Source organism: Plasmodium berghei (genome assembly GCF_900002375.2).
Source record: "Plasmodium berghei ANKA genome assembly, chromosome: 10".
Taxonomy (NCBI): Eukaryota; Apicomplexa; class Aconoidasida; order Haemosporida; family Plasmodiidae; genus Plasmodium; species Plasmodium berghei.
Genome location: NC_036168.2, coordinates 875495 through 890753, shown reverse-complemented (window position 1 = coordinate 890753; position 15259 = coordinate 875495). Strand labels below are relative to the sequence as shown.

The following is a 15259-nucleotide window of genomic DNA, read 5'->3' as shown; positions in this document are numbered from 1 at the left end:
TGGCTTATATCATTTGATAAATCGTATATTAACTTTTCCAATTTTATAATTCTATATTTATACTTAAATTTTATTTATATGTTTGTATTTTTATTGATTAATGTCTATAATCTTATATTACATACTAAATAATATAAATAAAATATAAACGATATTGAAATAAATAGGTAAGGTTATGGTATATGAGTGCTAAAAATAAGTATAAATTATTAGTGATCATTTTGAGTTTAATTTTAGTTTTTTTAATTGTTTTACGAAAATAAAAAAACGCACATTAATCATATAAAAATACTTTTTTGGGAATGCCCAAAATATGCATAAATGTGTTTATAAAAAAAAAATACAACATTATATACGTTGTATATATTTGTATACAAATAAAACATAAAAAAATATTTCTTAATGTTAAAAGTATTAGGAAACTAATTTATAATAAATGTTAAAACAAATTATTTTTTTAAATACTCTAATTCTTAAAGCATATCATAATATATATTTCATAAATCACTCATAAAATTTAAAAGGAAATAAACAATAAAATAAAAGCGAAAAAAAAATATATTAAAAGTTCGAATATTTCCCTATTTAGGTAATAATTTTAAAAGTCTGAGTGTTTTAATATTTCGATACTATATCATTGCATTGCTCGTTTTTCTGAAATGTTCATGTCTTATTCAATTAATTATTATTATTAATTCTGAAAAAAAAAAAGGGAGGCATATAAATGTGTATATCATATATACTTTTTTTGATAAAACCATAAATTACAAGATTCATAAATTTGTGTAGATAAAAAAAAAGATACTGCATTGTATCGAATTTAATAGTTTAAAAATAAATAAAAATATTTTTCTTATACTTCCAAATTAAGATAAACATTTAAATATAAGCAACTCTTTGGATTGATAGTGGTTTTTGTATCAAAATTGCATTTATTAAAAATATCACAAGAAAAACACGGAAATTGATTAAGAATTTTTTTTTTTTCATTATTATAATAATAAATTAATTCTTCGTTATCATTATTTTTATATATTTTAATTCTGTCTTCAAATAATAATGTTTTTATAACTCTATATATATCATTATCAGAAAAATAGCCAACACTATTATTAAGTTTCTTAATATAATTAATAACAGACGTAACATTAGAATTATTATTGTTATATAAATAAAAACAAATATTCTCTCTTATATAATCAACAACCTTTTTGTTAAATTCCCCGTCTTTGTAAAACGACCCCCCAATAACCTAATAACATAAAAAAAATTATTATTTACATGCACATGTCAGGCGAATACAAAAAATGGAAAAGCACACATATTTTGTTTGTACTATTTCATTATAAACATATTTTTTTTTGCCAATTGAATTATTACCTTTTCTGAAGCCTCTATATCATATAATATATACATTTTACGATTTTTAACGTGAATGTTATTAACCTGAAAAAAAAAAACATACAACATTTATTAGCTATATTATTTATACTAAAATGTCATATATATACGGGGGGGACATAAATATATTTTTGTTACCTGCTTGATTAATTTGCATTCACACAAAAGCTTTAAACCCTTTTGAACTTGATGGATCTTAAAATGAGTAAAAATAAAATATTAATTAATTAATGAAATCAAATTGGATATATATTACAACACATATGCGATTATTTTATGAACACATTGAAAAACACCTGAACACTGTTCATAAAATTTATGCCATTAAATTACATGTTCAGGCGAAAATGGTCACACATATAATAAAACTTACGAGTAATTTTGTTTGTTTTCGTAAATCAGCTGTCCAAATTCCATTGGTTTGACTATTTTCGACTTTAGTAAAAATTAAAAAATCAATGTCACTTAGTTCTTTTAATTTCTTTGTAACTTCTTCAGTTCGCATTCTAGTTATAATTTTATTATTTTCATTTTTAATAGAGCATGCTCTTGCATTTTCAAGAATGTTTAATGCATAAACGATTTCATTTCTTTTTACTTTCTCTTTTTTTTTTTTTTCATATATTTCCTCCAAACTATCAATATTTATAAAGTCCTTATGTTCAAGACCTGTAATAAAATTGCATTCAAAATATTATTATTTTTTTTAATTTAAAAAAAATATATACCTATGCAATAAAATGTATGGCCCATAACCTCATTGTTCATAAAAGTATATACATATAATATATGCATGAATATAACATGTTTCCTCAATTTCCATATATCTATAACATACCGATTTTATATATATCCTTAATGAGTTGCTTATTGATATTATTCATTTTCCTCTTTATTACTAATTTCTTATAAACCCTTCAATATTATTTAATTAAGAAACATAATTACAAAAACGGTTACATTAAACAACTAAAAGGTGGTAACATATCCATGACTTTTCATCTCGTAAACAAAATGGCACAAAAAAAAAAAATAATAATGATAAATATTAAACTTCAACTAAAAAATTATCCAACATTAAATAATAAATTAAAAAGTGAGAAAATATAATATTAGAAAGGTAACATTTTTAAATTATATATCACATTTTTTTCTGTTTTTTTTTCGTTTTTTTTCACAATTTTTATGTATACATTGATCTATGCTTATGGTTTCAAATAAATTGCAGAAATATTTTTATTATGATAAAATTTTTGATTGATATTTAAAAGTGTTTTTTTTCCATTTTTGCAATGTTTACAATTTCGAATATATTAGTAAACTTATATTTCCACATTATATTACATCATTTTTGTATTCTTATTTCATATATATAGTTTCTTTTTCACCGCTTATTTATTTTTATTTTGTTTTATTTATCTATATGTTTGCAACAACCATTTCCCATTGAATAAATATTTAACTTTATTAATTTGTAAAAATATAGTAACATTTATGTCCATATATATACATATATATGAAATTTTATGTAACACATAACTATATCAAACCATGGATAGCGAAGCAAAAGATGGTAATATAGATAATTTTTTATCACAGTTAAATGCATTAAACAAGGTATGCATACATGTTTTACACTATCGATGCATGTATAGATAATACATTAACATATATAAATGTAAAAAAAAATTAATAAAATAATAAATTTATTCTCAAATATATATTTTTTCCTTTTTCAACAGATTATATCATCATTTAAAGAAACTTGTAAAATATCATCCTACTGTTTTGATAAATGTGTTAATTACCCAGGTACAATGGAAATAAAAATGCGAGCATATTTACGTTCCTATTTTGTGAATTTATATTTAAATTTTTATCATTTTTTTTTTACTTCCTTTTTTTCATTATTTATTATATTCCTATTTTATTTTAGAAAAAAGTTTGAGCAACACAAACAAAACTTGTATATGGAATTGCACACAACGATATATAGAATGCGATCATTTCATAAAAAAACGGTCAAAAGATAGTGGGAAATTATCAAACATAAATTTGATAGACGAAATGAATGCGTCGAGTTTTGGCAAAATTAATAATTAGAGAAAATATATTATAAAGAATTGAAGAATACATTTTTGTTTTTAAAACATATCTAGGTTCATTCACACACATATAATATACATACCTTTTTATAATAACTTTTTATCTATACTTGCATTTCTATTTTGACACAAATAAATAATGCATCGAAATAAATATTTTAAGGAACATTTTTTATATGTAGAGGAATTAGAAACGAAGAATGATGAAGAAAAATGTTTATACATAGATTATGTAAGAAAATGTTTTAGCTATTTATTGAGCCAAAATGATGATTATATAATTACAACAATAAAAAAAAACAATTCTTTATGTTTTTTTTTTTTTTCACATTTACAAAAAGCAGCTCGAGCATATGATGATCTATATATTTATGATGCTTATAAGGAAAATGAATATTATATAATAGACAAATATATATTAGAATTTTATTTAAAAATATTAGAAATATATATAAATAGTGATAAAAATGAAACAAATATAATAAAGCATACATTTATGAAAATTAACATATTTATGGATATATTAATGATGTACAACAATTTAGAAAAGGAAAAGATAAAAGAATTATTGGATAATTTATATAAAATGACAAAATTATATTATTTTAATATAAACAAATATATATCATTACTTTATGAACATATAAAATATATAAAAGAAAAGTTAAACAAATTTACAACTAAAAAAAGTAATGTAAATAATTTGATATTTGAAATAAATGAATTTATTACCTGTGTATATTGTTTTACAAAATTTTTTAAAAAATTTTATCTTTATGATATGGAAAAAAACAAATTATCAAATAATCTGATTCTTTCTACTTTGCTATGTTATGATAACAATGATAATAAAAAGGAGCATCTAAATACCTTGTCTCTTGATATATTAAAAGAGGGGAATGAATCGTTTCTATATTTGTTTATACAAACATATTTTGAAATGGTAAAACATTTTTTTTTTTAACAATTTTTCTGAACAAGTCAATTTTTTTAAACAATTTTCTGAATAAGTCATAATTTTTTTTATTTTTTAGAGCATGCTCATGCAAATGTTTCTTTACACAAATAAGTCTTATATACATTCTCTCTTATTATTTTTTTTGTTCTTTTCCAGATAAAAAAAATATATTGCGCCACTGTGGGGTCACGTGTAAAAAAAGACGTACTTATTTTAAGATATAAGTTTATAAAAACTTTGAAGAAGTTCGTTAAATACAGTTTTATATATGAAGAGGAGAAAAAAAAGCATCTTTATTTTTCATTTATAATTGATTTACTAAAAGAAAAAAGTAGTGAGATAAGTTTATATTTTTTAAGAAATGATATAAAAATAATTAAATGGGATTTCTTAGAACATTTTGTATTACAAAATAAACTAGATATTGAATTTTATATGTATGTTAATAATATTTTAAAAATAAAAAACAACAAAGAGGTAAGAGAGCTTATGAAAAAGAAATACGAACACGAAATTAATCAAATTAAGGAAATAACAAATTTAAATAATTCTAATGCTATTTTAAAAATATTAAAAAAAAATAATTTTATAATAGCTAGCACATTGGATAATATATTTTCCATAATTCCTACACAAAATTTAAATGATATATCAGATAATACTAGTGAAAATGATGAACCCGAAAGTTTATTTGAAATGAGCAATTCTGAAAATAATATAGATAAAAATGATATATATAATGATGAAAAAATAAACAATACTACATTTCATAAAAAAAATGATGAACATAATAAATTTAATAACAATCTAACTAATAATACAAAATATGAATATGCTGATTCTGAACATGGCATAATTGGACATGATAACTATCAAAATGTAAAAAATAAAAATAAAAATATTTTAGAAATATTAAAAGAACAAGAATTAATGAAAAAACTTAATAAAAAAAAAAGAGAAAAATCTAAATATATAAATGCTATAATAGATGATGAATCCAAGAATAAAATTCTAACCCAATTAAACATGTCAGATAGTTTAGATAATGATTTATCAAGTAGTTCCTTTGATAATTTTCAAAACATATTAATTGATCCTACATCTTATAGACGGCATTATAGTGTATCTGATGAAGAAATTGATATAGAAAAATCTGATCATGGTCAGGATCAGAATAAAAATATTCACCCAGCTCAAATTACGCAGAACAAAACATATGTTAATAAAAATAAAAAGTTTATACCATCTAATAATTTTAAATTTAAAGATTCGAAATCTGGAAATTTTCCACAAAAAAAAACAGAACCAAATGAGAAAAACAATGCAAATGACGGTATATCGCGAAAATGAAAAAAATGAAAAAAAAATGAATGCATTTCCATTTGGATAAATAACACATTTATATTCATGCATAATGCTTTTTTTTATCTTAGACAAAACGAAACGATATTATATGAAAAAAAATACGAACAAGGGTCGATTTCGCAGAAATCAGTAATAATAAAAATATTATAAAACAATATAATTTATTGTTTCATTTTCCTTAAAAAGTATATTCAATAATATTCGTTTAATTTACATTATTTTTTTTCGTAGGTATGACAAAAAAATAGGAAAGGGTATGTTTTAAGGAAATTTTATTTATATTAAATATTTAATTAATTTTGTAATTTATTTTATGAAAATTGTGAAAAAATAATTTAAAGAGGCTTTTACTTTAGCATATCAGCACCCTTTTATTTTTTGAGAAACAAACTATAAATATAATGATATTATAAAAATACATGGTAAAAGACAGGATGAATATAATACTAACATATTTGTGTCTATAAATATTTATACTATTTTTATGTTTACCCCGCATATATATGTACAACTGTACATATTTGTATTTGATATATCATGGCATATATTATATATGCACACGTATATATATATATATATATATATACATATTAATATGTAACAATAAATGCCTAAACAAACTTATATGCACCAATTTGTATACTTAAAAAAAAAAATTATAAATGATGAATAGTTACAAAGCTATTTAGAAGGATAAAAATGAAAACATATATGGGTATCACCATCTTTTAAGAAGGATATATATTGCTAACTAGCTAATGAAATGATAATTTTTTTAATATTTCACCTGGAAATTTACAACCCAAAAGTGAGAAAAAAATATTGTAAAATATCTTTCCACACATGTCCTCATGTGTATATACTATAGCTATAAAAAATTTCTTTGCCTTCCAAAAAAAAATAGAATAAAGCTAGTTTTTTTTTTTTAATTACCAAATGGCTAGCTGTTCAGGAAAAAATTGTGTGCATATTTATGTTGATAAATCAATTTTTTTCTTGTCAAGATCTATACTTAAGACATTGATAAGTCTTTTTAGCATTATATTATTTTGATTAACTTGGTTAGCTTCTGTTATTAAACTATCATAAGAGCTTTGTATATCTTTTAAATCTTGGATATATTGTTTGTTTAGTTTTCTATAATATTCCATATATTGAACTATTATATTTTTTTCATATACTAAAGTTTTTATTCCTTTATAAAATTTCATCGCATTTTTATTTTCAAAAATTTGTTTATATTTTTTTAATATAGATTTTTTAATTTCATACTTGTCGATATTATTTACTTTAAATAATCCATCTATTATATTATCATATCTTTCAATAAAATCATTAATATCAAATTCGCTATCTTTTTTATTTTTAACTGCTTCATTATAATCTTTTAATAGCTCTTCCATTTTTATATAATTTTCATTGCATAAATTATCGCCACATGTTTTACTTTCCTTTTCATCATCATTATTATTATTTTTATTATTAACATGGTCAGCATCATCAACACTTTTAATATTAGTGTTGCTATTTTTTTTTGCATGCCCATGCTTGTTATTATATGAGTTATAGCTTTTCATTTTGAGCGTAAGTTTTCCACCTTTATTTTGTTTTGCAACACAAATATTTTTATAAGCATTATTACTTTTTGGATTTTCAACATTATTCGTCTTTTTTTTTGATAAAATGTGTGATGTTTTAACTAAGCAATCTGAAACCACATCATCATTTTCATTGATATAAGATTGTGTAGTTTGTACATTTGAGTTTACATTTGATGTGTTAATATATGAGACAAATGCTGAAACAATAGATAATGTACCATTACAATTATTTTGGTTATTTCTTATTTTTGTGACTTTTTCAAAATTTATTTCTTTATTATCTTGCTTCATCAAATTTACGTTCTTCTCTTTTTCTATATTTTTATTTTTAGCGTCTTTATAATAATAATTCATCATATCATTTTTACTTATTTCAGATTTAAAATTAAAGTTCGAACTAAATTTATATTTTTTGTTTAAATCTGATTGATCTGAGTTATTATTTGAAACTTGTTCGTTATAAAGAATATCTTTTTTTTTTTCATTATTTTGATTAAATGTTGATATATTCTCTGATTTATTTAATTCTATTTGTTTACATTCAATATTAATTGGTTTTTTTTTGACTAATGTAGTTTTGTTTTTATTTATTGCTGGTTGAAATGTTTTGATATTATTATTGTATGTAGTACTTTTGGTATAAAATAAGTTTGAAGTAGTTTTGTTTTCCTCAAAAATATCACGAATGTTTGTTTGTTTTGATTTTATGCAAAACTTGGAACTCTCTTTTGGTAAGCTATTTTTCATATTCTTAATGCAAAAAAAAAAAACAACACAATGATGTATTTAAAAAAAAAAAATATATAATATTAATCAAATAAGATGGTAGCTAAAATAGGAATAAATATATATACATAATATAATGGACAGATTATTAACCAAAGCGCCTTAATACTATTTTAAAAAATAATAATAATATAGTTATTTTTCTTATATATATAATTTAACTTTATTAATTTTATATATGTAAAAAATGAATTAAAAATATAAAAAATACTATGTACACATATAACAAGCAAAAAGACTATAGGCCCAAAAAAATAATGTAAGGGGGTTGTTACAATGTATTTTGTACTCAATTCAAAATTGCAACATTTGGAAAAAAAAATAAAGGGTAAAAAACAAAAGGTAAAAAGGTATTTGTTTATTTTTTTTTCGTCATTATTACAGTTGTACTATGTTACCACTCTCGTTATTTTTATTTTATTGTTTTGTTCATTCTGAGGAAAGATATAATAACTATAAATTTTTAGTATTCTTTTATATATTTGTTTGTTAATTTTTTTTTTTTCATAATGTAGCTTAAAATATGTTGAGTACAGTTGTTATAAAAACATAAAAAATTATCGGAAAAAAAGTAATGAAAAAAAAAAAATAGATATAATTTTCATGGAAATATCAGTATTTCATAATTTGATGCCCTAAAAATAAATAAGCTATTGATATTCCAAACATGGTACTTAAAAATATATAAACATTAAATGTCATCACAATTAACATTAATAAATAATCGATTGCATAATTAAGAAATGTCAAAATTGTATAATTAAATCTCCAATATGCACACATTTTATTAAGATTAAGAAGGTTTTCTTTTAATTCGTTTTTTTTTTCCATTTTAGTTACTCCTTTTTTAATTATTTTAATATATATTGATAAAAATCCTAATAATATACATAATATGTTATAAAATATAAATTCATTCATATTTTCTGCTTTAAAATAATCAAATAAGAATTTAATATTCATGTTATAATTAAAATACATAGGTAATGGATAGCCATCTTTATTTACATCTTGGTGACATGAGCATTTTACTTCCCCATCGCTGATTTTAAAAAAATAAAAAATGGCAAATATAAAACTTGCGTGTTTTTGTAAACGTATAGAATTCATTTTTTATTTATTAGAAATTTTTGTATATCTTAAATTATCATTTGTCTTTTGAAATGTGTAACGAAAATGCTCGTTTTGAACAATGCTTCGATATTTTTAAATTAAAACTGTCAGATTTTATGCGTTTTTTTTTGACAACTTTATCTGGGTAGTTCACTATGGGGGATCAATCCACTGTCCCGTGCGCTTCTAATTTTTTCATATAACTCTTTTCTTTGTTTCTTAAAAAAAAATAAAATATACAAATAGGGAAACGTTGCAAACAAAACCGTAGAAATAATACAAGGCTGTACAACTATGTGGATGGAAACAAAGAAACATAATTATCATATTCACTGTTACTCTAATTATCTATTTTTTATTTTTCAATATACCTCTTTTCCCACGTAATGTTTATATGAATAATGCACTGCTTCATTCCACATATTAAAAAAAGAATATCCTAAGTGTGAACAAATAATCAAAACGATAATAAAATTTAATGGATTTAACAAGAACGCGCTACACTTATACATATAATCCCACTATATTGTGCAACATTGTTAAAAGGATAAATATTATTATAAACACACAGAATATTGAAAATAAAAATGTTACCCAAATAAATGGTTAAGCCAACTAGGGAATATGCAGTTGTAGTATGAATGAATGTATATATTTTTTCTTTTTTAGTGTAAAATGAATAATAATTTAATTTAAAAAATCGGAAAAATTCAAACTTTATTCCCATTATTATATTTTCTATGTATTATTGATTAGTAGTTAAACTGCATATACCAAGAGGAATTATTTATTTTGAAATATTTTGAAACATTTTGAAACAGTTTAGGTTGAAATATATGTGAATAATAATTTTTTATTAATTATTTTTATCATAAAGAAAGTTTTGTAAATATAAAAAAAATTTATGTTTTTATCATTTTTTTTGAAAATTATTATATTAAAAAAAAATGGCAAAAAAACAATTTAAATAAAATATTCCTGAATGTGCATAAATATGAGCATAATATGCACCCGTTTTTTATGCCCCAAATTTAAGAGCCTTTTTCAGCGATTAAATAAAAATACTTGGACATTTTCAATAGTTGAATTTCTATTATTTTTAAAATTCAAAAATAAGAAAATTTTGAATAGGTATAAACAAAACAAGAGTTAAAATAAACAAAAAAAATGTGGGAAAAAAAATAAAAAAACTTTGCATGTTTTAAAATCCAGAAAATGGAAACACATAGAAAAGGGCAAGCCATCAACTCCTTTTTCAGTAATTCAGTGGCTAATCATGGAAATATAAAATTATGAATATATAAACTTGGATAAATGCTAGTAATATTATACATTATTATATGTTTAATTAATATGAAAGTGGAAGGTAAGGATCAGGATGAAATCTGTAACAATTATTCAAACCTCTTCTGTGTAAAGTATTTGGTTGATGTTCTATTAAATCATATATTTTTTCTGCTAAAGGTTTATTATTTTTATCAAATTTAATAAAATTTAATTCCTTTTGATATAACCATCTATTTGCCCATAAATCGAGTATTTGTAATGGTTTTTTTCTTTCATCATTTATTTCATGTTTTAAATCTATTATTATATCATCTATTTTTAATATAGTTACCCAATGTTTTACTCTTAAAAAACGGCTTGATCGCCTTACTTTTTTATATCTAAAACTTAAGATTTCTTTACTTAATGTTACTTGCTCTATTGTTGCTTTAACTTTGCAATATGGAATAGTAGGTTTTCCAATAATAGAAAAATCTTTAGATCCTATAAAAAGAACTGTTCCAAAATAAACAACATCCCCAGCTTTTTTTCGATGTAACTTTTCGGTTTGAACAATATCACCTATTATTACTTTATGTTCATTTATAAAATTCGATTTAAATATACAAAATAATTCACTTTTTTTTATAAGGTATTCTAAATCTTTTGGCGGTTTATCATAATAATTATTTAAATTATCTATTTTGGTGGGGTTTTCAATTTTATATTCCAATTTGTTTGGTTTATTTCTTCTTCGTCCACGTATAACCACATTTGTGTTATAATTTTTTCCTTCATTTTTTAATCCATTTTTTAGCCCACTTTCTTTGCTTTCATGTACTAATCTTTTCACAGTATCAATATCTACATCCTTTTCAATATTACAATTATAAATATTTCTTTTATTCCGAGTTATTGGTAAATTTTTATGCAAAACAAATATACATGAACTCTTATTTTGAGGTAAAAGACAATGCAAGTTTTTCCACTTTCGAGCTATAGTTACTTTTTTCCTATAATTTTTGGAAGTATTTTTCCATCTAATTTTTAAATCTTTATATGTTATAAAATTATTTAAATTTTTTTTTTTTTCTTCATTTGGATGTATTGGATAAAGGGGTGGGTTTATTTTTCTTTTTCGGTGTTTTCCAAGCATTAGCTCCTGAAAAAAAAAAATAATAAATAAAAAAAAAAAAAAAAAACTATACATGTAAATAAGTGATATATACACATTTGTGCATATTCATTTATCTACTTTGAAACATGCAAATACATAAAATTTATTTTATTTTGCTTTGTTTTAAATTAAGCATTATTACTATTTTATGCCCCTCTTGTCTTCGGCAAGGATAATAAGTCAAACTTCGTTTTACTACAAACATAATAAAAACATAAATTGAAAAAAAAAAAATACATAAGTACAGGCATAGAACCAAATATTCGTTGGAACCCTAAACATACACTACCCTATATATGAAATACCCAATATGGCTTTTTTTTCTTTTTTTTTTTACAAACCTATTCTTAGAGTATTATATTGAGTAATACATGGAATTGGTGTTACTCCATATTTTGTTCTAAAAATATTTATTAATTTTATTTTTATATCCATTTTGGAAACTCATTTTAAGAGCACAATGGTTTTGTTATTTCGCTATTTCCCGCCTTTCCTATTTTAAGTTTCGGTGTTTTTCACTTTTTCAATTTACTTTTTTTTTAAATATTCCAAGGTGATCCACTCAAATCCACCTCAATGTTAATTATTTATATAAGTTATTTATTAGCGATATCTATAATGCTATTTGTTTTTACTGGAAAAAATGATTAATTAACTATTCGTACAAAACCCTTAAACGAAGTGCATAAAGTATTTGCCTTAAAATTAACACATACAAATATGCTAGCAAATATCAATACATAAATGCATACATACATACATACATACATACATTCATATATTTGTTCATATTTTTTTTAAGTATTCATTTTTAGCGCATAGAAAAAATGTTACAAAAAAAACGGTATTGTATATATATATATTTTTTTTTAAATAATAAAGCTACATTTAATTCATAAATTAGCAACATTGTTAAGTAGCTATCAAGGAAGGAATACGTCATTACACAATTCACTTTTAATAAGTGTTTTTATATTTTCAATTAAATGCTATGAAACAACGGGAAAACTAATCCAGTGTATATATAGATTGATATAAATAGTTCTATAAAAATATTGGAAATGTATTTCTATATGCCTACTATTTAGTTATATAAATATTTTTATTGTATCTCTTAGGCTTTCAATTGATTATATATTATTTTTTTAGCTAGCTATTAATTTAATGGAAATTTATCTCCTAATTGTGTTATTTATAGGGGGGAAAAAATATTACTCATATTTTATATACCCCTAAAATAAAGTTTTTTGAGAAAAACGAAATAAACGCTCACATTCATCAGTATTTTTTTTATCCTTAATTAGTTTGGTCATATTTTGAACATAATCTGGATGCTTAATAAAAAAATCATTTTCTAATTGTACTGGATTTAAAAGAAGGGTATTGTTTTTTGAATGAAGCTCATTTATTATATGTTCTGACTCAAATATGAAAGGGTTTAATTTTTCCATAATTTCTTGTTCATACAATTTAATGTTATTATTATCATCATACGTGTTAGTGTGCATATTTTTTGACAAGGCCACTCCTATAGAATTTAGTTGCATAATATTTTGTGTTGGTGAAAATTCATATTCATTTGGTTTTTTTATTTGATTATATTTATTTTTAAAATTTTTAATTGATAATTTTCTTTTATAATTATAAGAAAGAAAAATATAAAAATTATGACAAAAAACATCAAATGTTAATTTAATATTATTATCACTTCGATATTTATATATATATGCGCATTCAATTTCGTTTATGCATTTTAACATAATATTTAATTTTTCTTTGTCTTCGTCTATTTTATTATTTATGAACTGATCATAAGCAGATGGATTATATATGTTACTTACTACATTATTTAAATTTTCAATGTAATGATAATTATTTTTATCTAATGAATTTATTCCTTTTCTTTCCACTGGGATTATATGAAATCTTATTCTGACAAAATCATCATATTTTAATGAATATTTTATATCACTAGTATATATGAAGTCTAAATTATTATTGTTATTTCTTTCTTTATTTATTCTATTAAATATTTCGTATAAAATTGCTATTTTCTTTACTACATTTTTATCGACTTTGTTATCATTTACATCTCCATATATGTTATAGTTGTTGGTCTTTCTGAGGATTTCCTCAAAATATTTTTCTTCTCTGGTGAGCATGTTTTTCATTTTTTCCTGTCTTCTGCCTTTGGCTATTTTTTTTTTCGTAAAATAGCTAGCTAATAAATTTATTGGGCATATTTCAAGTTAAAATGAAATAAATTCTGAACATGTCATAAAAAATGTATCAATATATGACAAGGGAATATGTACACATAACGATATATTACAAATAATGCTATCCTATCGAAAAAATACCTTATTTATTAAGATAGAATAATTTTACAACATTTCATTGCACAAATAGAAAAAACTCACGTCTATATGCACATATATGGCATGTACGTACATGTAATTAATAGTTTTGTATGTGGAAAATACCTGTCTAAATACCAAAAAATATATATACATACAATCAGCAATTATTAATAAAATAATATAATAATAAAACAAAAAGGAATATTTACGCAAGTTTAATATTTTATATTGCACAGTTTGCACATAAAGAAGGTATATATATAATATATTTTTGTCTGCTCAAATATGCATATATAGTTCTGCATATCCTCATTTTTTATATTTCGATAATTATGGAGAAAATCGTATTGAATTGTATGCTTCGAAAAAAATTAAGTATTATTACATGACCATACATGCATAAGTAATACATGCCTAATATTTTACATCGCTAATTTTATTTATTTTCCCTTTACTTATAAAAGGGGATACATCCTATTGGATGCAATAATTGTGCATGATTATAGCACTGTTTTTTTTTTTTCATTTTCTTCAAAATATAAAATTATATAAATAATATATGTATTAAAAGGCGAAACAAATAAATATCTTAAACAATTTGATAATAAATATACTTTGTAAAAAGTATTAGAAATGAAAAAAATAAAGTGGATATATACATCCTCAGAATGTTGTAATTATAGACTTTCCCATTTTGTGTGCCCATATAAGCAATATAAAGCTCTCCAAAAAATATAATGCATATGCTAGATTATATGTGCATAATAATTATATATATGAATATGCATATAAAAAATATTTTCCTTTGAAAATTTACTCCCTTAAGTTACGTTACTTATTTGAGCATTGGAATGACTTTATTCGATTTTGCTACTATCATTTTGGCATTTTTATGTTTTGACATTTTGATATTTTTGTGTTTTTTTCTTAACACATTATGTGGAGAAAAATATTCATATTAAAAAATTGCAATTAGCACAAAAAAACAAATAAAAATTGTGGATTCAGAATTTTAAACAATAAAAATAACATTGATATAAAACAATAAAACGCCAAAAACGTGAAAATACGATTTTCAAAGGAATTTTAAAAACATATATAAAAGTAATTGTTACAAATAATTAATT

At 21.8% G+C, this 15259-nt stretch overlaps 8 protein-coding genes across 8 annotated transcripts; 2 read left to right on the top strand and 6 right to left on the bottom strand.

Annotated features, from left to right (window-relative positions):
* Positions 1-691: 691 nt before the first annotated feature.
* PBANKA_1021900 (DNA-directed RNA polymerase III subunit RPC6, putative) lies at positions 692-2285 on the bottom strand (the record flags this gene model as incomplete). Its single annotated transcript, XM_034565309.1, has 6 exons — positions 692-697; positions 860-1252; positions 1381-1446; positions 1540-1596; positions 1775-2070; positions 2240-2285. The coding sequence occupies 6 exons, from the start codon at positions 2283-2285 to the stop codon at positions 692-694; spliced, it is 864 nt and encodes a 287-aa protein (XP_034422018.1).
* Positions 2286-2952: 667 nt separating this feature from the next.
* On the top strand, positions 2953-3504 carry PBANKA_1021800 (mitochondrial import inner membrane translocase subunit TIM8, putative; the record flags this gene model as incomplete). Its single annotated transcript, XM_034565307.1, has 3 exons — positions 2953-3018; positions 3144-3213; positions 3338-3504. The coding sequence occupies 3 exons, from the start codon at positions 2953-2955 to the stop codon at positions 3502-3504; spliced, it is 303 nt and encodes a 100-aa protein (XP_034422017.1).
* A 141-nt stretch (positions 3505-3645) lies between these two features.
* Positions 3646-6094, top strand: PBANKA_1021700 (conserved Plasmodium protein, unknown function; the record flags this gene model as incomplete). Its single annotated transcript, XM_034565306.1, has 4 exons — positions 3646-4449; positions 4621-5797; positions 5898-5958; positions 6061-6094. The coding sequence occupies 4 exons, from the start codon at positions 3646-3648 to the stop codon at positions 6092-6094; spliced, it is 2076 nt and encodes a 691-aa protein (XP_034422016.1).
* Positions 6095-6800: 706 nt separating this feature from the next.
* PBANKA_1021600 (conserved Plasmodium protein, unknown function) lies at positions 6801-8177 on the bottom strand (the record flags this gene model as incomplete). Its single annotated transcript, XM_034565305.1, has 1 exon — positions 6801-8177. One exon carries the CDS (start codon positions 8175-8177, stop codon positions 6801-6803), a length of 1377 nt encoding a protein of 458 aa, XP_034422015.1.
* A 651-nt stretch (positions 8178-8828) lies between these two features.
* On the bottom strand, positions 8829-9326 carry PBANKA_1021500 (copper transporter, putative; the record flags this gene model as incomplete). The annotated part of the gene is made up of 1 exon (XM_034565304.1): positions 8829-9326. One exon carries the CDS (start codon positions 9324-9326, stop codon positions 8829-8831), a length of 498 nt encoding a protein of 165 aa, XP_034422014.1.
* Positions 9327-9466: 140 nt separating this feature from the next.
* Positions 9467-10056, bottom strand: PBANKA_1021400 (cytochrome c oxidase assembly protein COX14, putative; the record flags this gene model as incomplete). The annotated part of the gene is made up of 3 exons (XM_034565303.1): positions 9467-9547; positions 9701-9768; positions 9924-10056. 3 exons carry the CDS (start codon positions 10054-10056, stop codon positions 9467-9469), a joined length of 282 nt encoding a protein of 93 aa, XP_034422013.1.
* A 621-nt stretch (positions 10057-10677) lies between these two features.
* Positions 10678-11751, bottom strand: PBANKA_1021300 (mitochondrial ribosomal protein L21 precursor, putative; the record flags this gene model as incomplete). The annotated part of the gene is made up of 1 exon (XM_034565302.1): positions 10678-11751. The coding sequence occupies one exon, from the start codon at positions 11749-11751 to the stop codon at positions 10678-10680; it is 1074 nt and encodes a 357-aa protein (XP_034422012.1).
* Positions 11752-13004: 1253 nt separating this feature from the next.
* PBANKA_1021200 (conserved Plasmodium protein, unknown function) lies at positions 13005-13943 on the bottom strand (the record flags this gene model as incomplete). Its single annotated transcript, XM_034565301.1, has 1 exon — positions 13005-13943. One exon carries the CDS (start codon positions 13941-13943, stop codon positions 13005-13007), a length of 939 nt encoding a protein of 312 aa, XP_034422011.1.
* Between the last annotated feature and the right edge of the window lie 1316 nt (positions 13944-15259).